Raw genomic sequence first — 21,414 nt, 5'->3', positions numbered from 1 at the left:
TGCTGCCGATTGGAGAAATGTGTGTTTGCGCAACCCAAAGTGAAATACTTGGGGCATACATTGTTTAAAAGTGGAATTGCAAAAGGTTTCAAGCTTGATGCTGTATTGAATATGTCACCTCCGAAGGAGTCAACAACTCTACGTTCATTCTTATGGTCAGTTCAATTTTATGGAAAGTTTCTTCCGACCAACTTTGCCGATGTGGCACAACCTTTATATCAACTTACCCGGTCGAACATTTCTTGGAAATGGGGAGCGGTTCAACAAAAATCTTCCGATCAGTTAAAAGCTTGGCTTTCGGAAGATAATGTTTTAACTCACTTCAATTCGTCGCTTTGGATCGGAATTGAATGCGATGCATTTAATGTGGGAATTGGCGCCGTTTTATTTTAACGTCATCCTGACGGTACTGAAAGGCCTATTTCTAATGCTTCAAAGACGCTTTCAACCACTCAGCGCAATTACAGTCAAATTCAAAAGGAAGCACTTTCTATAATTTTTGAACTGGTTTTACCAGTACTTGTTCGGGAGGAAATTTATTCTTGTCACCGACCACAAACCGTTACTGGCACTATTCGGGCCCAGCAAGCCTACTCCGGTACTTGCGGCAAATCGACACGCAAGATGGGCACCTTTTCTCGGTCAATTTAACTATGACATTGTGTATAGAAAGATGTCAGAACACGGCAATGCTGCCGCACTCAGTCGTTTAACTGTGGGTAAAGATAAAGAGTTCGACGGAGAGAAGAGTGTAGATGACGTCCGGACACAGTTTGCTCCATCACTACATTGAGCTTACAAGTTAAGCCCGCCGATAGCGCCACCCTCCAGAAGGAAACCAAAATGGATTCTGTCTTATCGCGTGTTGTGCCATTTACAATGGAAGGCTGGCCACCTAAATGCAATCGAAGTGCTGAGGATGAAGCGGAAAAGTTTCGGAAAATATCCTATTCGGTAAGTACTTGCCATGGATGTTTGCTCTATGGATCGCGAATAGTAATTCCGCTCAGCCTTTCGACTCCAAGACTTTGGTGTTCAGCGCATGAAGCAATTGGCACGAACTGCCGTATACTGGCCAAATATTAATGCAGACATACTGTCATTGTGCCAGCGATGTACTACTTGTACACAGCACCAGAACACACCAACCAAATCAGTCATTCATCCGTGGATGATGCCAGAGAAGCCGTGGAGCAGAATTCACATTGATAATGCAGTAAATTTTATGGGCTACAATTGGCTGGTGGTAATCGATGCATACTCGAAGTATCCGTGCATTCACCGAACGCAGTCCATGTCATCCAAACCTACTATGGAATTGCTAGAAAAGGATTTCGCACATTTCGGGTACCTTTACCCTGCTGTTGTCGCAGCATAAGTTTCTTTGACTTTGTGTCCTCGCAACGGAGGTAAAGCGCTGATGCTGCATCTAATGTGCACCTTACGTGAATTTGATGTGCTCTTAATGTGCCTGTGCGCCAAAAGTGGCTAAAAAGGTTCACACTTTGTGTTCACTGATTACTTTTTCCACCGCTTGTGATGGTAAGGCGGTATTTGTCCGGCAGCCGATTATAATCGAACTTAAAATCAGACAGACAGGCAGATGTAGGATTTGTGGCTAGAGATATACAGATAAAAGAAAAACGATCTCCGTGGAGAAGAACCGCGCAGTTCTCGCCAGATTTTTCGTTACTTAAAATTGTATGAGCAATTCTGCAATATATATTTACAAACACGAAAAGCGATATTTTAATGTAAAACAATGCTATGGCATGCCACGTCGTCGTCAGATAATGTCACTTACAGGGCTATTAAACAAGTATTGATTGCTCGAAGTGTTTGACGAAAAGGAAAATGAATACATTCAGGTGCAGGGCTAAAAACTTAAGTGTGCACTTTTGCAGTAAAAGTTTTTATGTTAACGTGGCTAAGAAATATAGGTTTGCAATGTGCAATTAATTAACGTGGAAAAAAATTGCAAAATAAAGCTAGGGGAACGTTGTTCAGTTTGTGTTTGATTCTTTATATTTTTGGATGATGCATAAATGTATGCCTTTACTTGTTATTCTCAGTAATTTTATTTCTCTGTAATCTAACATTATATATTTTTTTATGTTTCTGTAGCATTTTTCTACGTTCGTCTTCAATTTCCCTTCAGTGTAATTGATTTTTAATTTTTTTAATTTCGATAGCCTTTTATTTTTTGTTCATTTTTCTTTTATTTTTACTATAATTCCATTTTCCTTTATCGTTTGAGGTTATATTTAATTTTTTTCTGTTGCATTTTTATATTACCTATCTATCGATAGTATTTCGTTTATAATCTTGTTTAAAGTAGGTTATTTCGCAAATATTGCTGCTGCAGTTTAGGTTGCGCTTTTTGTTTAAAAATTTTGTATTCAACCATTTCCATTTTTTATGTTACGATTGGTTTATGCCCTGTAGTGAGTATTTTTTGTTCCCTTAATTGTTTTTGTGCTATATGCGTGCCGTGACGCCTTCAATTTTCTGGTTTTGTAAAATAAACTTTTGTGTTAAAGTTTTTTTTTAATTTACGGAACTATGGCCTGACTTAACGTTGTACAATCACTCATTTTAAATGTATTTCATAATAAAAATGCTTGAATTTTTTTTAAATGCAGTGAATCAGAGTCGATAGAGCCACTAATTACGAAAGTTATTTTTAGAAGTCATTGATCATTTAAAGAACAAACAATCTAAGCTGACGTATCGCTATTCAATGTTCAACTAATTCTAACATTTTTTGTTCTAAGTTAAAAAAATTAAAAAGCAATATTGAAGTCGAATTAGATTAAAAATGGTCAAACATAGATCTTTAAATACAAGAAGTGTTGCCTTACGTTTAAAAGGTTCTATCAACATGCAATTGGGTTGGGGTTCCCAAAACTTGACATTTTATTCCGATAACCAATATCGTGGACAAAAGGCTTTACAATCCGATACCCAATGACGTCATAACCATGCCCACATAAGCAGAGTAGATAAAAATTATGAACGTTTAATTTTTTTTTACAAGTTTCAAGGCTAAATTTGCAGGTTTAGTTATCTCCAGTTGTTAAATTATTTTTTTAGTAAATTTACCCCATATAATCAAAAATCCATACAAATGGGACTCAATTAAAAAAATATAATATAATTATAAAAAAGAATCGATAGAAAAATAACATGCATAATAAATCCACTCCATATAATCGGAAATCCATAGAATTGGGACACAATTAAAAAATATATAATAATAAAAAGAATTACACGAAAGATAACATGCGTTACTTGATCTTCTCAATACAAAAACATCATCGAAAAAATCGTTTCATATGAAGTTATTTATTTTACTGTATAACGTGCACTGGTACATGTAAGTTGCACATTGAGCGATAGTGCACAATGTGCACTTAATCGCCACATATCGTAAGTGCACCTTGTGCGCACAATGTGCACGTTTTGGTTCGCGTTCATATGGCAAGTGCACAATGTGTGCACAAACTGCACCTTCGAATGTGCACCGAACCGTGCACATATCACAAGTCACGTTTTGGTTTTGAGTCCTGTTGCTTGGGGTCCGTGAAGTATTTTTTATCGGTCCATGAAGGCCTAGTTGAAATATTAGCGTATATTTAAGAAGTAATCAATTAATCAAAGAAAACAATTTAATTAAAAATAAACAGGTTTTGCACTGAATGTATTTAGACTCCACTTCACTTCAACATTTTTGGACCAAAATCAGCAAATTTATGAAGTCTATTTGTACTGTGACGCCAATTTCTGACGTCATTTTTGAATCTTTTTTTGCCTACAGTGGTCCACGCGAGGTAAAAGAAAATTTTAGGGGTCCGCGATAAAAAAGTTTAAGAACCCTTGACCTACCGTATGCATTCCAGTTCAGATAGCGCCCCCACTAGGCGAACTATGTAAACACATCAAAATAGAAAATAAAGCTTAAACCAGTGGTGTATAATATTTCGGTAGGAAAGAATTTAGCAGAGCAGGCAGATGGTATTGTAACATCTTTAGCATGTGTAATTTCATCCAGGCGAGTGTCCATGTGCTGAGTGCAAGTTTCAATTTATTGTTTACCCGATACGTGTCTTTATTAAATGTCTATTTCTGCGTTTTATATAAATACTTTGTTTTATTTCGTACGGTTTAGTTATACCTCAAATTCAAATTTGGCAATCCTATTTTAAGGCTGCTGTGTGATGAATGTTTTTATAAGTGCTTCCGTTTTATGCTGTGTAATACTGAGTGTGGTAGGTGTTACAACATATAATCCAACATGGGACTCACTGGACACCAGACCTTTACCATCATGGTAAGATATTACACTTGCATAGAAACGACGCATGTCTGTTTTGTGCTTGTAAAATTGAGTGTTCGTCTGGTAAAGTGTTAAATATTTCACCTTGATACCGTTTTCCTTTGCTGACCGTTCTGGCAAGCCGGCATTTCCACTTAGCCAATCCCCAACGCAGTCGCTCTTGTGCTATATAGTGTCAAGTGGCTGCTGGATTTAAAAACTACAGTCACAAACAAATGCATGCCTTACTTGCAAGACGCGCTTTTACTGCGCTGTAAGCTATTTTATTGAAAGCGAGCTATGCTGACTTTGAATGTACAATAAATCTATAAGCGATCTGGCAGTATGCACTTTGAAATGCAATGACAGTTTGTTTAGTTTCGATATAGTGGAGTTCAGATAGTACGGTGGTTAATAAGTGGTTATGTCTCACCTGTTGAAATATACACACTTAAGACCTTTACACCAAAAGCTTCCCAGCACACAAAATTTCAGAAAAAATTTTAACTGAAAAATAAACTTATTGTCTTAAATTTTTTGGGAAAAAAATTGACCACAGTAATTTTAATGGTCTATATCAGTGGTTCTCAACTGCCGGTCCGCGTCAACTTCTCTGCCGATCAGCCAAATATATTAGAATTTTATATCTCAATTGCAAAATGCAAGATGTTGAAGGCTTATCAATCAAATTTAGAACTTTGCCAGCTCCGTAATTTGCAGCATTGTCACTTAACATAGAGTCAACGGTCTACTTTGGACTTCATTGTACGTCACAATGCTGCAAGTGTTTCGGACAACTGTTTAAAAGTAGGCTACAACTCGTTTAAGTCTTAAACTTTAAGACCAGTTGTATGTGAAAGCTAAGAAGTGTTTTAGTTGCATTACTGTTGCGTTATTAAATTTTGGGATTGATTTTTGAAGGTCCACCTGTCCGCAAAACTTGTTTTAAAATTTAACGGTCCGTAAGCTAAAAAGGTTGAGAACCACTGGTCTATATCATGTTCAAATGTTCAAATGGGTGTTCAAATGATTTCTGCCATGATCCACCACAGCCAAACCTGACAACACGGTGATCCACTAAATATGAATAGTAAACATATTTGACATGCTTTAATTTTTATGGTGCTTTATTTATATGAATGTACCCTACAAGTTAAAAGTAATGTGCTACAGCTGCAAGATTGTTTCAGTAAGGAAAATGATAAGTTTGGTGGATGATGTGGATGCAGTGGATGTTGATAATAGCTCTAATGATGTGAGAAAGGGAACAGAATAGCAGCCTCAAAAATTTTATTCTGTTTAGCATTTATTTATACTAAAACTATAAGAATGGCTACATATGTTTTTATGCCAAATACAAATTGGTATCCACATGAAAATACAGTACTGTAAAAATTTTTTTTTTGGTCTATATTTTCCCAATTAAAAAAAATATTAATATTCAATACTGAGTCAAACCATGTCAAATCAACACAAAAAAGTTACTTTTTTGACATGACCTTCTCAGATTCTAACAAAAATTAAAATATTGAAAAAAAAAAAAAAAAAAAAAAAAAAAAAAAAAAAATAATTGAAGATGTGTGCCAAATTTTATTCTAGTCTGTTGTGTATTTGCAAAGTTATTTAGGTTTTAAAAATATGCATATTTTCCACTTGAGGGCGCTGTTTCTGCATAAAAACAGCCATATCTTTGGATATACAAAAGCTAGATTAACATGTAATGTATCCTTTGAAAGGTAATTTTGTGCCTTAAAGGCCTAAAAAGGATCTTTTGAACATAAGTATCTGACATAACCCCTACATGGTAAACATTTAAAAAAATGTAACCGTTAAAACGGGCACTTCTGATACTTTTATTTTACGATTTTTTTTCTTTAGGGTAAAGAGTTATATTTGTTTGGTAACTAGCAGGAAAATGGGTATGGTGTTCTTTGCTTTTATTCAATTATGGAAATTTATCTATAACATACATTGCCACTTTCTGAGCCATTTCTTCATTGGACCTAACTAAATTGCAAGTACAAAACAAAATTCCACTCCACATTTCTGTAGTCAAATTTTGTTTTTTGCTTTACATATTTAAGACATGTTATGCATTTTGTTGTTCTTTGCTGGTCAATTAAAAAAATCTTTCTGTGGCCGCTGATGGATAAACTTGTAGAAAAGTAACCATCACTTCATCTGATTTCTTTAATAGGTCTAAAATACAGGAAAGCCACCATTGGCTGTTGTATTTGCAAGTAACAAACCCCCTTTGCTCATCCCAGTGTAATAGTTGTTTTAAGGAATGTCACAAATCCAGACCTTTTAATAATCTAAACATGCAAAAAATTCAGACACCTTGATGTAAGTCTGGCAAAATTCCTCTGGAATAAAGCAGTGGTACTTTTGGGTTCCACAAATTGTAATTTAGCCAATTTAAATCTCTTCTTAACCATCTACATTCTTTTTCTACTTTCTTTTTCAATACAAATGAAAAATTAATATTGCAGATAATGTGGCCCAATCAGGCATCTCTCTTTTGGGGTTTGTATACAATGTTTTCCAATTTTCTGCAGACTTGCCCGAGCAGCCAATCTTTTTACAGTTCCACCTAACCCGTCACATGGTCCTTTGCCATGTGAAATTGCAAAAAATGCCATTTAACATATAAATTAAAGTCTTGATGAAACATTAGATTTAGGAGATTTTTTCTGATTTTATATTGTCCAGCAGCACCATTTGTAAACACACTACTTTTTTTTTTTACTGATAACGATGGCAGAATTTTTTTTCTGGCACCAGATTAAAATATGGATGTTCCAAACAGAAACTGAAGATACATTTTTCTAACATTTTTCATTATTTTGGTGCCTGCTGAATAGGTCACAGCAAGCTTTGTTATGATATGCATAATGTTGTAAATACTTTGTTGTATGACAACACACAGGGTTGTAAGATTGTCTGTAAGTCTACACCTTCTTCTTATAATTTTAAGCTTCTCAGCTGTTAACTCAGAAATTGTCTCTTTACTAGAAGTTGCTATCTTCATTTAACACTGATCCAATGTCACAGTTCATTTTAAAGATTACCAAAAAAATATATATATGTACAATATGTTATTGTTTAGGCCTTACAAGTCTGCAAGCCATTATAAGTTTTTATTGTCACTAGTTTTCTGTTCAATTGCCTGCCAGCACAGCTTAAAAATGATACCTTCTTTATTCATTACTTAATAACAAAGAGTCTAATGTAATTTTTTTTCCTTTTAACCTTTTTTCCTTAATCTTTATAACTGTTTTTTCTTTGCAAATGCAACTTTCAGATTTTTATTACTACAGATACATAACATATTTTTTATAAATATATTGGACAAAACCCCACTAAAATGTTAATGTTTTATGAAAAAGAAGTAATTAAACAATTTTTCTGAAAAAAAAAAATTATATTATTTTTATGTCAGGAGTCATCCAATTACCCCCTGAAACTTCAGTACAAAATCACCTATAATATTTTTTCTGGTCTAAAGCAAATTTATAACCCAATAAGTAGCATGCTATACATTCTCACCTTTCTTTTGATATATTACAAAAGCTTTTGTCATTTTCCAGTCAAAAGTTATCAACAAAACAATGCTAAAAGTACGCCCTCGTGTGGAATTTATGCAAAAACTTTCCTCTATCATTACTCCTACATTTCTCGACCGATCAGGCTGAAATTTGGTAAATCCCACTTTAATGACAACTACTTTATTCATGTTAAATTTGAATAAAATTAAAGGAGGTCATGTCATATGGGTGTGTTGATTTGATATGGTTTGACTCTACTAATATTCGCCATCATTTCAAAGAAAAAAATCATGTATGCTCCAAGAGACTAACAAATTTGTGTAGCACTTGAACAAACCTTTCCAAAGATGCCACCCATGACGCGGTGAATATTGAGGCCATGTGTTTTTATCATCGATATTCATAACCAATAGCAGTAATTTTTACAGATGTGACTTGCCCAATTCAAATTGTAATTTTACCTATACACTTTTACAAACCTTATAATGCCATTAAAAGAAAAATTATTTAAAAATATGAATGTTGACAATATTTCATATATATATTCAACATTTTATCTGTGTAATATCGCGAACTTTCATCCTAGCAACATCTGACCAAAATTGGCAGAAATATTCATTTATGCACCAAAAGACGATAAAATTTGTGTAGCGCTTAATCGAACTTTTCTGACGGTGCCACACATGACATGGGAAATATTGATTGTTAATAACCGATACTAATATTCATATAACCGATTGCTGTAATTTTTAAACGCCTGTGAATTGCCAAATTAAATTTGGAATTGAACAGAATTTTAACAAGACACTTTTACAAGCCTTTTAATGCCATAGAAAAATAAAAAAATGGAAAAATATTTATGTTGAAAGTATTCCATTTACAGTTATCAGGCCTTTGCTAAAATGTTTGATTACCCCTTACCTAGACAAGGCTCTGTTTTGAATAACTTTTAGTAATCTCTAAATATATTTGGCTTCGTTTGTTTGACAAGCAACTGAATGTTTGATGCAGTTCATTCTGGAAACACACCAAATAATTGAATTGCAGTTTCATATTTACTTTGACTCTTTTTTCGTATGTGATTTTAATTAAAAAATATAGCTATATTTAGCAGTGATAGCCACATTGTATTTACAGACCAGAAAGATCTTGCACACCAATTTTGCCCGATTTAATTATTAATACCAAAATCAATACCGGAAACAATGTTAAGCTTTCATATATTGGGATTCTTATTGTTGCGCAAAAAATTTATCTTTAAATTGGGATTATGTATATATATATTATACATGGGATTGTCAAACCGCAGCCCCTAAGATGGATGTGGCTTATTATGTATATTGTACACCAAAATACAACTAGCTCTTCTTGGCTATTCTGATGCACAAATTTGATCAGTACATTTTGTAACTATATTTGTTGCTATTGTATTGTAAACATTATATTTGTAATTTAGCTTATATCGCATTTTACATAATTAGATTCAGATTTAATTTATTTTTGTGGATCTTTGCAAACATTGAAAAAAACCCACAAGGAATGACACAATGACAGCGAAAGGACCTTTCGGCCATTGAGTCGGGCTGCCCATCAAAAAAAAAATAGATTGAGTGTCAATGTTAAAAGTAACACTAATTGGAAATTAACAGTTTGTAGATAAACAATATATCATCGCTAAAAACAAATACTGTTGTAAGTCCAAAAATGGCGTAAATCCAGAAAATTTTTTTTAGTAGATTTTATTATCTTATCCCTTATTCAAATAGAATAGTAAGCACGTCAAATTCTGAGTGACATCTTAATTAAAATGAATTAAATTTAAATTCTGAAATGATGAATATTTGTACGTGCCTTAGACATCACCAAAATAAAAAACTTTCTAAAAAAAACTGTAGGATCACTCTTGTAAATGCCCCTGTCCGGAAACCCTGGAGTTTAGTTTTAAAATTAAAAAAAAACATGATTATGCCATTTCAGACAAATCATTACCACTTTAGTGTTGCTCAACATGAATTTATGAATTTAATGTGTTTAAGGTATGATGAATCAAAGGTTGGAATATTTATTCATTGGGGTGTTTTCTCAGTTCCTAGTTTCGGACAGGGTTTCGCTTCTGAATGGTTTTGGTGGAACTGGAAAGGAGTTGCCAGTCCTGCGGCATTATATTTTATGGAACAGAATTATAAGCCATCCTTTCAATATGCAGATTTTGCACCAGAATTTAAGGCTTCGTTTTATGATCCAGCAAAATGGGCACAAACTTTTCAAGTAGGTACTCTTGTCTTGCTATGTTCTGTATGCTTGAATTATAGTTTTATGGTTAATTAGTGTAAGGCTTGAAACTATTGAATATATTTAAAATATAAAATACAAATGTCATACTTTGAGGTAATTATGTAGCCAGAAAAACGAACCTGGATGATATTCCTTCATAAATTTACAAGACAAGCTAGTAGTAATTGATCCAAAGATAAGGGTACAGCAAAGAATTTTAGTGTCATTTGTTTTTCAAATTTTAACAAACTTTTTGCTTGCAGTGCAACAAATATGTAAATATATCATAATTTTTACACCCTATTAATAAATGTTATAATTTTTTCAAGAAATTTTGCACTTTAACTGGTATGATAAAACCTTTTAATACAAGCTGGTAGTCTTTGGATTAACAGCCCCTATTAAACTACTTGTGCTGCTTGATTTTATCCAAGTTTATGGACTGTTTTAGTTATATTCACATAAGTATTGCTTGAAGAACACTCTTTTTAAAAATCCGACACATGATTGATGCGATTGACCAGCTTAGATGTGGCGATCAATCAGTTGATTGCTTTCAACGTGTTGGCCACCCCTGCTTTATGTGAACCAAACATTATCAGGGGACAAACTAAGCTCAATGATTAAAAAGACTATATCTGATTTTAAAAAACAAACGGACCCAAAATAACTATATTTTGCATCTGGAATTTTTTTGCCAGTTGGGTGAATTCTTATAATTTTCCAGTTGGGTGAATTCCCATAATTCTCTTAAAGAAGGGTGGATATTGATTTAAAATTTGCACTCCTCTAGATGAAATAACACTTGCCCAAATGCCCAAACCCTGTCTAATTAATTTTCACCAATAATTTAACCTGCCTATTTGTTCAGAGCATTAATACAGTTGTCTCTGTTGTTTTGAATAAATAGTCAAATTTGATTAATTTAAATCAAGTAGGAAAAAAATCGCCCATATTATTTCTATTCAACCTACCGGTGAATAAAAACTGCCCAAATTAGTTTTATTGAAACCACCTTTGACAAAAAAGCACCTAAATTAGTTTTATTTAAACTATGTCTAATAAAAGTTAACTCGTTTGCAATTACTAAATCTAATTATACAAACGTACTGCACATGTTAAAAAAGTTTTACGTATTTAATAGTACTGTGAAAATTGAGGCCAACAATAAGAGAAGTATGTCACCACACATATAAAAGGCAGGTAAAATCATTTGTGAAAAACAATTAGGCAGGACAAAGACTAGCGAACGGCATGCTAACATTTTGGCGCCAATCTTGTTGTGAAAAAATAAATCTCCTTGCCCTTGCAGGTAAATAGCGACAAAGAGTACATGTTTAAGCGAATATTCTTTAGGCCTTCCTGTCGTAATCAAATTCAGTCATTTATAAGTTCAAAGTAAAGCATCACAAGTCTCTAGAAATAAACAAAACATTAAAACATATAAACTGGTCTATAGCAATTAAAAGTAAAAACTATATATGTTTGTTACTATTGTACAGTAGAACAAAAAGCAACATTAGTAGCATGGATAAATATAGGATAAAATATTGGTTAAAGTTATATCTATATAAAACCATCTAATTTTTTCTGCCTGGGAGAAAATTACTTTCATTCTACCTGAAAAGCATTGTGACGCCGGTTGCTTAAGTTACGGGCTCTGTCATGCACATTGTTTTATCTTTTTTTGCTACAGCATTGCGCTGTCCCAGCGACTGGCAGACCAAGAAAAATTTATTTGTACATTTTATTATATTTGGGAGTTTTTAAGACAGAGATATTAAAACTAATTACATATTTATGTTCAACAACTTTTATAAAATTTACCAGTTAGTTGAGTTTCCACATTTCTCATGATGTCAAAGGAAAGACAAATGGTATGTCTACAGGATTATTTGAACAACAAATGAATTGCTAGAAGGCAATGGCACTGCTTGATAATTAAGTTAGCAGACTGAATGCAAGTGAAGAGCAAAACTTGCCTTCCATGGACACTGATTTCTCCTAATAGTCAAAATTTTGAGCATTTGCTTCTGCAGTAAAAAATTTCATGGAACACTGGAGCAGGGCATTTCAGATAGTTTGTCACAGATCAAAAATAAGTCTAGTACTCTAACATGTCTGATAACAACAACTTATTTTTGCTAGTGGCACTGAGCAGTTGGGTTGGTCGAGTTGGCTGACATGCACTCGCTCAACCCAAATTAAATTGTACTTGCTTAGGCTAGCATGCAAGTGCAAAATCCCAACCTGTTATTGTTTGAATCATTGTTATTACATATGATATGTTACATTATATGTATAAGTTAATAAGTATTTTTTTACTGGTTCAGAAAAACACCAACAAAAACTAGATTTGCATTTTCAGGATTCTGGTGCAAAGTATGTTGTTTTAACCAGCAAACATCATGAAGGTTTTACTAATTGGCCATCAAAGAACTCGTGGAACTGGAATTCAATGGATGTTGGCCCTAAACGTGATCTAGTTGGGGAATTAGCAGAGGCCATTAGAGCAAAAACTGATTTGCATTTTGGTCTTTATCATTCTCTGTTTGAATGGTTTCATCCATTGTATTTGGAAGATAAAAAAAATGGTTTTAAGACAAGTAATTTTGTCAAGTAAGTGAATTGCATTTTGAATTTCTGGTTATCGTTTCTTGAATATTGCATCAAACTGATCCGTTATTATTTGCTTTAAAACATTTTTGTTTTGCATAATTATACATACACCAGGTTTTACAATCTGTGTTTATCGTAAACTAGACAAATACCCGGCATTGCCTGGGTTAAAAAGAGTGTTTACTAGTCCAATTCTAACTGCTAAAGGACTAATGTAGTTCTACCGACTATGCAAATTAATTACACCTGCAATAGGCACGATAATTTATAAAACCAACTTAAATTTTTTGTGATTATTCAAAATAAAACAATCCATGCTGGGTGTTCATCGCTGTTGCATATTATGTTACTTTTGGGTTCAATAATGAGGCGGTAAGCACACCATCAGCAACGTATATTGCCATTACAGTAACATAATACCAAAGTAAGTTTGCTAAAGTCGTGTATTACCGTTTTTTATATGTGACAAAAATATAAATTTTACTTGAAAAGCCACCACTAACAAACTAATTCGCAAAGTTACTGATTACACTTTGTAATTTCACAGTGTTTTGACGATGACTTTGATTTGATTTTTAGGGTCACACAAAAGGTGATTCCAAAGTCAGATAAACCTGTAACCCGTTTAAAATAAAATTGCTTACTGTTTAAAACTGTTTACTGCTGCAATAAACATATCCAAAGAGTAATGTTATGGGTTCGTCAGAGTGCTAAATGCAAAAATACGTTGCACTATGTGGCGCTACACATGTGGTAAATAGAATTATTTTGCATGTCGAGGCGATCAAAGATAGGGATGTTCAAAGAAGTTTATTGAATCCTTGGTTACGAATCTAACTCCAATTTTGTCATTTATTGCGGGTACCGTGATTGGAACCCATATAATTTTTTCGTTTTACAGCGGATGGTTGCGGCGAGTGGCAAAGTTTAAGTAAAGGCCTTGCTTACTTTAAATGTTGCTAGGTAGTGCGGTGTGTTTTTGACGATCAATTACTTCGCATCTCGCGATAAGTGTCAATCAAGCGTTATTGGGCAAGCAAAATCTAATACCAGGTGCAGATTTCACAATTTCCTTAAATGTAACAGATGCAAAAGTTCATTCTCAAACGTGCTGTCTTTGGACAAAGTGCACTATGGGGTTACTTCAGGTCAACTTTAGGCCAATATTCAGCGAGGTTATGCACAGTGTAATTGTAAAGTATTGGTTACTCATTACTGGCAATAGTAACTTTGTATTCTTTGCAACACATTATTTGACTGTATAGCAGATTACGTTTGTAGTTAAGTGAGAACTGACACACAACAATGCTGTAAAAAACAGGATTAAATTGCTGAAGAGTTTATTGTGTTGCATTGTACTCACTATATGGACAAGCTAAATATTCGGTTTTGGCAACAATCTGGTTTGTATCCTGTTTTTTATATTGTTATGCATTACAGTTTACACAACTGCTTCAAATGGCAGACTTTGTTTAGAATGGTAAACATGTGGAAAATTATTTTTTAAACATATGTTAGCAACGTTTTTTGCGTTTTTTTGCTGTCACTGTACGCCCTCTGAATATTATGATCAATCCTCTCCTAAAACAAAATAGAAGTTAAATGATTAATAAATAAATGCTAGGATTCAATATTCTGGATTCGTTATCCTAGATTTGAAACCTAATATTCTAAGACCCCTGGGATTCTACTTCGAACATCCCTATACGGAGAACACAGCCTAAATTGTAAAACAAAAAAAGGCAATGGAAATTGATTTGGCCATTTTCAAGAGTATTGCGATGACCCTCACTCGTTGCTTCGCCTTTCTCTCATACTAATTTTGTGATCTCTGGAAGCAAATGATTTATTTCTTTTTCATTTTAGCCGATTTGCCTCCCCTAAGGCGAAGCAATGTGCGTGACTTTTCTATGTCTCTCTCTTGCTATATAAACATATGTTGGCGACTTCAAGAGCACAATAAAAAATTTCTTTGAAAACCTATTTTGTCTAAAAGTCGTTTAAATATTTTGAATGTATATCAATGTCTGGTAAAATTAAGATTGTTTTGTTGTGGGTCAAAATGGAAAATAAATATAATAAGATAATTTTGCATAATTTGCATCATATGAATTGTTTTGAAATAACTTACTTTGTAAACTACCTTGGATTTGTCTGTCTGTTAAGCTGTAGGTTTATCTTTCATTTTGTGATATTGTTTTGAACTAGCTAGCACATTGATGCCCTTGATAAACACTAACCCTAAGGGTGTGCCCAGGCTGGAAGAATCTTACCTAAATTCTTAGGTTTTTTGGTCGCACACAACATTGCCATGTATGGGCGATGAACAAGGCTATTAACAAGTAAATTAGTTAACAAAAAGCTTTGCCGAAGAGGCAAAATTTGTTGTGACATTAACAAATACATAAGGGGCATGCTAAAGTACAACCTGAGGCCCGGGGGTGCACATGTCTGCGTTTCTCACTCAAATACTGTAACATAGATAAGCTGTTTTTGGGCATACTTGAGTACAAATATGCGTACCTCAAAACCAGATTAAAAAGCACACAAAAAATCAGGGTTAAATTGGGAGAAATTTTCAATGAATTTGCTCAAAACAACAATATTTATAATCAAATTTAATATAAATTGTTTGCCAAGCTTATGAGTCACACAGTGCCCCATTGCATTCAAGATCTTCTGCATGGAATGCTTGTTAAAAAGTATGCCAGTGATGTCATTTTACATGAAATATCCCCGATCTAGTAAATTTACTTGATAAACAAGGCATATATAGCAAAATTTGTTAGCACCAATTTCTGTTTTTCGGCTGATCCTTTGGCCGACATAGTCGCCAAGTCACCAGCATTCTGCCATACTGGGTATGCTCAACTCTGTTATAACCAACCTACTTTTTGCGATTTCCAACATTGGTATTGACCGCTGTTAATTCTGCTTCCATGGTATAACTGGTTTTCATTAAATTGTTTTATCACAGTAACACATAGTACTCCACTAACCCCCTGACAAGTGCTAAGCTAAACTCCATGTAAGTTGAATTGCATCTACTCTAATTTGCAAACACATTCAAAAGTAGCCTCTTTGACCGATTTACAGGTGCAGTTAATGTGAAATTTCACTTCTGAAACATTTTTGATGGACCCACCTTTGACAAGAGTGTAAAAAAACGTTGCCGAACCCTGATGTAGGATTAATCCTTAAACGCTGATAAGAATTCTGTGTTTAAGGTTTAACCTCATCTGGTAAAATCTCAACCCATTAACTGAGCTTGTTATTTTTTTAATTTTGATACGCCGTATAGCACACTTCTTGGTGTGACGTAACAATTCTTCTATTTTAAAACAGGAGTCACACTAGGCCGCTAAGTACGATAAAAACGGTAATCCAAAGCGAAAAAAATACAACATAAAACAAATTTGGTGTGCAGCACTAACACAACGATAAGGCCTACATAATAAAAATTTTCAAGCAATTCAAGAAAATTCCAAATATGCCACAAAAAATTTTGCGCTCGCTTTGCTCCCCAGATCTCCAGATATGCTACGACTTGTCAGCAACTACAACAAAAAAATAATAAATAACTGTGTATTTGCGAAGTATTATGTCGTTCACTGACAGACCACTTTTTTGCTGCAAGCAGAATATAGATGAACTACATTGTCTTTCAGCATTTAGCGCGCATTTGCAATTTGGTATGACGAAATTACGAGAGACATACCGCGTTGTTTCAATAATAACTTATGGAATAAGCACTAAATCTGCTCCCAAGTTTTGTTATGTGTTGGTAATTACTGATAAACAAAGCATTTTGGACTGATTTAAACAAAACGCCCTGGAATTTAGAAAGTTCGGCGCCTATGCTAACACAGGACTATCCTGTAGCCCGTTAGTGTTAGCCAACTAGACTGTCTTTATACCCCTGTCCTGTATTATTACATTTACGATTTACTTTTTCAATAGAGAAAAAACAATGCCAGAATTGTACGACATAGTCAACCACTATAAGCCTGATGTTATTTGGTCAGATGGGCAGTGGGAAGCAACTTCAAAATACTGGAATAGCACAGAATTCATTGCTTGGCTTTACAATAAAAGTCCTGTCAAGGTATACATAATAGACTATTTGTTTAAATTAGAATAAAAAAGCTAAGATTTTGAAAAAACAGTAAAAAAAAAATATATATATACTAGTTTTGCCATTTCAAAAGCTTGTCTAGTTAACTTAAACCTCTAAACCAGGTATTTTCAAACTGAGCGTTGCAAAACACTGGTGCATCAGTATAAGTTTGTAGAACAAACATAATTATAAGGATTTCATTTTGTGTCTAAACTCAAGTTAAACCCTGCAGCAATTAATTATTTGGTTATACAAATCAATCAGTAAAAGTGATTAGTAAAATAACTATCGCTGTGTGCATCACGATGCCAGCAAAACTTTGCCAAAGGCTTGCAACACCAAAAGTGTAACAGCCACTTATCTATACCAACAGTTGACTTCTGCCGACTTGTTGTGAAGTAAAATCACAGCCTCGCCAATCGCCATGATGGATTTGTGTAAATATAGTCCAGGGTTGCAACAAAGTCTTTAAAACTCTATATGTTTTTGACTAGTTATTGAATTATTTAGTATATTGAAAAGTTTTTTTGAAAACATTTTGATTTTTTTTAAGTGCATGGTATGTTTATGAGTAACCCAAAAATATATTTAAAAAACCTTCAATGTATTTCAATTTATTGTATAAAATCGTATGGAAACCCTGTACACAGAGAAACACGCCACTACTTTTTACCAGTAAAGTAGTTCATCTAATGGTATAGCAATTCAGTGTAAGTCAGGAAATTTGGGAAAAGTGTTAAGTGCCAAAAAATTTGCACTGCAGAATCTAAATATTTTTTGCACTTTAAAATATCTACAAAAACGTATCTAACCTTCCTATTTTGGTCGCACAATTATTGTGGAATAGACAGCCAATCCTCAATTGCATCCTGATGAATGGGTATCCTTTTTAAGGCAGAATAGCTTGTTGACATTTTTTAAACTTTGCTAACAGCCTATCAAGCATGTTTTATTTTTGTTTTATAGGATACAGTGGTTACAAATGATAGATGGGGTTCTGATACACTTTGCAAACATGGAGGATTTTTAACATGTTCTGACCATTTTAATCCTGGAACTCTGCAACCTCGCAAATGGGAAAATTGCATGACAATTGACAAGGGTTCATGGGGGTTTAGAAGAAATGCACAGCTGTCAAACTATATTTCCATTAAAGAATTGTTACAGGTATCAATCTTTTCGAAAATGGTGTAAAATTGACATATATTTTATTTACTAATCCACAATATTGTATGAGAATTTTTTACTACATTTGTTAACAGCACAGATTATTTGTTAAAAACAAGTGTCCATCTCTTGTGTATTTTTGATCAGAATTGTAACTCGTTAAAGAAAAAGATATATTATTAATAAGTTGCACAAAATAAATTGATCAATTACATTGTTTGTTCACTTTAGGAGCTTGTTACTACTGTTAGTTGCAATGGCAACCTTTTGATCAATGTGGGTCCTACTAAGGACGGAATTATCGACCCAATATTTGAAGAACGTCTCAAGGAAATGGGTGAATGGCTTGGAGTTAATGGTGCTGGAATTTATTACAGCAAACCATGGAAACATCAGAATGATTCAATTACACCTGGTGTATGGTAAATGAACCACCATTTTTTTTCTATTTTTAAAGAACTAAAAAAATAATGGTTAGTTTTTGTCTTACTTACTTCATCTTTTTTGTATTGTTCAGGTACACGAAAAACACAGACACAGTTTATGCTTTTGTATTTGAATGGCCAGCCTCTGGTATACTGACTCTTGGCTCCCCCATTTCAACTGGGACAAAAGCTTCAATTAACCTTCTTGGTGCTGCTTTGGATCTCTCATGGGAAGAGTTAAAACCCACAGGGGTTTCTATAGTTCTTCCTGTTGTTGACCCTGACACTATTCAAGCAAAGTGGGTATATGTATTCCGCATGACTGGCTTTATGTAAAATTACTAGCCATTATATTTCTTATCATTCCATTGTGATTTTTGTGAAAAAAATTTCGTGAATCAACATTTAAATACTATAATTGTTTTATTCGTTTTGATTTATACTTCTCAGCCTCTTTATTGTTTTTGTATAAATTTTATGCAGTATCTATATTGTTTATTTTTTGTATAATGGAGTATCTTACTAAATAAATTAGCCAAAAGTTTTTGTTAGGAGACGACACTCGAGGTTAAATTATATTTCTGGTAGTCTTCTTGGTGTATCGTGATCAATCGATATCACAATGACATATACATTATTGATTATAGCCATAACTTTTAATTGCAAACAACGATTACTCAAATAATCTTTTAAGAAAACAGTAAATTAACGAACGAAGATGAAGCTTTCCCTGATTTTTATTTTTTTAATACTGCGTTTTTGGATCGGACGAACGTAATTTTGCCTGAAATATTGAATTATTAAGGCGTAAAACATCAAGAATGGTCATTTATTTAGTTCAATATGCATGTCTGTTGCCTTATACCCTTTTAACACATTGTATTTAACTAAATATGTAAACTCGGTATTTGCGACAATGTTACAAGTTCCTGTCATTTTCATCCACAATAAATTAAATGACTTATCTTGCCTGTAATTTATACATGCAGTGGTATTTAGTCGCGTTTAGGGTGATATCCACTGAAATATGTTTTTTGTTGTGGTTGGTTAAATTCACCTGTTTGACTTAATATTTACCTTTTACCTGAAGGGTTTTTCTGAGAAAAAATGTATCTTTAGTGATTTCAGTAGGTGGTAGCACGATAGTTGACTTGCTATTACGACGACTTGAACCGTGACCGTAACCTCGTCAACTGCACCTGGTTCACTTTTTGCTTCAACGAATTGGATTGGATAATCGTCGAAGCAAAAATGACTGGACTTAACTGAATTGGCTATTAATTTAAAATGACATTACATGGACGTGAGTTAGTATTAAAGAAAATATACAGAGTTATTGAAAGTTGCAAAATTTGAGCCCCTGCCAGGTCTAAACATGTTTAACGCTAGGTGAAGAGGAAAACGCCAATTTCAAGGCGAGGTGGCAAGACTGCTGCCGAAAAGTACCTACGACCCACCACTTGGCAGTTCAACACAGAGGGACTTACTGGTAGCAAGATAGCTTCTTTTATCATCTGCCCTAGTCCTTGTCATTCTTCAGAAAACGCACTACAACAAAGAAGAAAGGCTAGCTATTCCCAACTTTAAACTAACTCTGAAAAATACGGGTGTCATAGTCACATTTGTCCACAAAACTCTTAGTTGTCCTCTTGATGGCCCATCAACACTCGAATCACAGATTGAGAGGCTGTGTGTAAATCTTAGATACCATGCAAATACAATAAACGTATACAAACTTCCTTTTCACCGGGCCTATACAATACATAGGCGTAGCCAGGGGGAGCCACAGGGGCCATAGCCCATATTTTGCAAATCAAATTTTGTGTGGGTAAACAGAAGTAAATCAGCTTTCAACCCGTGAACTCGCACCAAAGTGTTACATGCTAATTAGCTATTGATTATACTGCGGCCAGTCCGTTATCCGCTTGAAAACTAACATTCTTAGTTTTTGACTTGTACTGTTAACAGCGTTGATATATTTACAAGTGGCATCTGCTATATCAGGTGTGGCCAACGAATCAGATACCAAGAACCGCATTTGGTATTTGGTTAACCGCAAAGAGCCACACCTTATACACATGCAACGAAAAGAATAGCCTATCACTCCATTTCTTACTCACTCCCACAAAGCGATCGCACGAAGCGCAAAAAAGTTTCTTTATTTCGTTAAATAGACAAACAAATTAATTTTAAAGAATACGCCACACACTGAATGAAAAAATACAAATTTCTCGATATAATGTCATTTATCAATGTTATTTGGGCATATTGAGTTTATCTTGTTTCAAAAGTTTTAAATACTTCAAATAAACAGTCTAAGCCGGAACCGGCAATATTCCGTAACTTAACCAAACGAAATCGAAACATTTTAACCAATCATAAACGCAGCATGAACATAAGAGCCGCATTTATCTGGGTGAAGATAGCCGCGTGTTGGCCACCCCTGTGCTCATGGGCGCCCGCACGGAGGGGCAAGGGGGGGGGGGCACTTGCCAATGCGATTCAAAATGCGATAATTAGTATTATTTGTAAGTGTAATATATATCACTTCCCAGCAAGGTCTATTTAAACTCCCAATAACGTTTTCTCGGACCGTTTTTTTGTCGTGAAGTGTAGAACTCCCAGCATTGTTTTTAAAACGACATAACTTACATCAATTCTGACTTTCCTATAACGTTGTACGGAAATGTTGTATGAAAGTAATTGTGTAGACTCTAACTACCGTTTGTAAAACGATAAATATTACAAACGTAAAACGCAAACAATAAATATAAATCGCTCTTCTGGTGTAAACGAAGTATAAACCGACGTTTCGGCAGCAGATACCAGCTGACCTCATCAGGGTTAATAATTAAAACGAGAGTGCGTTAGCCATCTTATATACTGGGAAGTAAAAAATGTAGATTAAAATTAATAATTCTAGACATCGCTGAAGTATGCGATAAGCTG

General features: G+C 34.2%; 1 protein-coding gene across 1 annotated transcript; it reads left to right on the top strand.

Moving 5' to 3' along the window:
- Positions 1–3,597: 3,597 nt before the first annotated feature.
- LOC146136218 (alpha-L-fucosidase-like) lies at positions 3,598–19,429 on the top strand. The gene is made up of 7 exons (XM_083396019.1): positions 3,598–4,330; positions 9,900–10,131; positions 12,506–12,756; positions 16,717–16,861; positions 17,840–18,040; positions 18,272–18,462; positions 18,558–19,429. The coding sequence occupies exons 1-7, from the start codon at positions 4,218–4,220 to the stop codon at positions 18,799–18,801; spliced, it is 1,377 nt and encodes a 458-aa protein (XP_083252145.1). The 5' UTR covers positions 3,598–4,217; the 3' UTR covers positions 18,802–19,429.
- The last annotated feature ends 1,985 nt before the right edge of the window (positions 19,430–21,414 follow it).

Source organism: Ascidiella aspersa, chromosome 8 (genome assembly GCF_963924565.1).
Source record: "Ascidiella aspersa chromosome 8, kaAscAspe10.2, whole genome shotgun sequence".
NCBI lineage: Eukaryota > Metazoa > Chordata > Ascidiacea > Phlebobranchia > Ascidiidae > Ascidiella > Ascidiella aspersa.
The sequence above is the reverse complement of the archived record's forward strand: the minus strand, read 5'-3'. Positions and strand labels throughout refer to the sequence as shown.

Bases quoted from the DNA above. Each gene is read 5' to 3' on its own strand.
- LOC146136218 (XM_083396019.1), top strand. From the start codon at position 4,218: ATGAATGTTTTTATAAGTGCTTCCGTTTTATGCTGTGTAATACTGAGT. The intron at 10,132-12,505 runs GTAGGTACTCTT...TTGCATTTTCAG, and splicing joins AATGGGCACAAACTTTTCAA to GATTCTGGTGCAAAGTATGT. The intron at 18,463-18,557 runs GTAAATGAACCA...TGTATTGTTCAG, and splicing joins TCAATTACACCTGGTGTATG to GTACACGAAAAACACAGACA.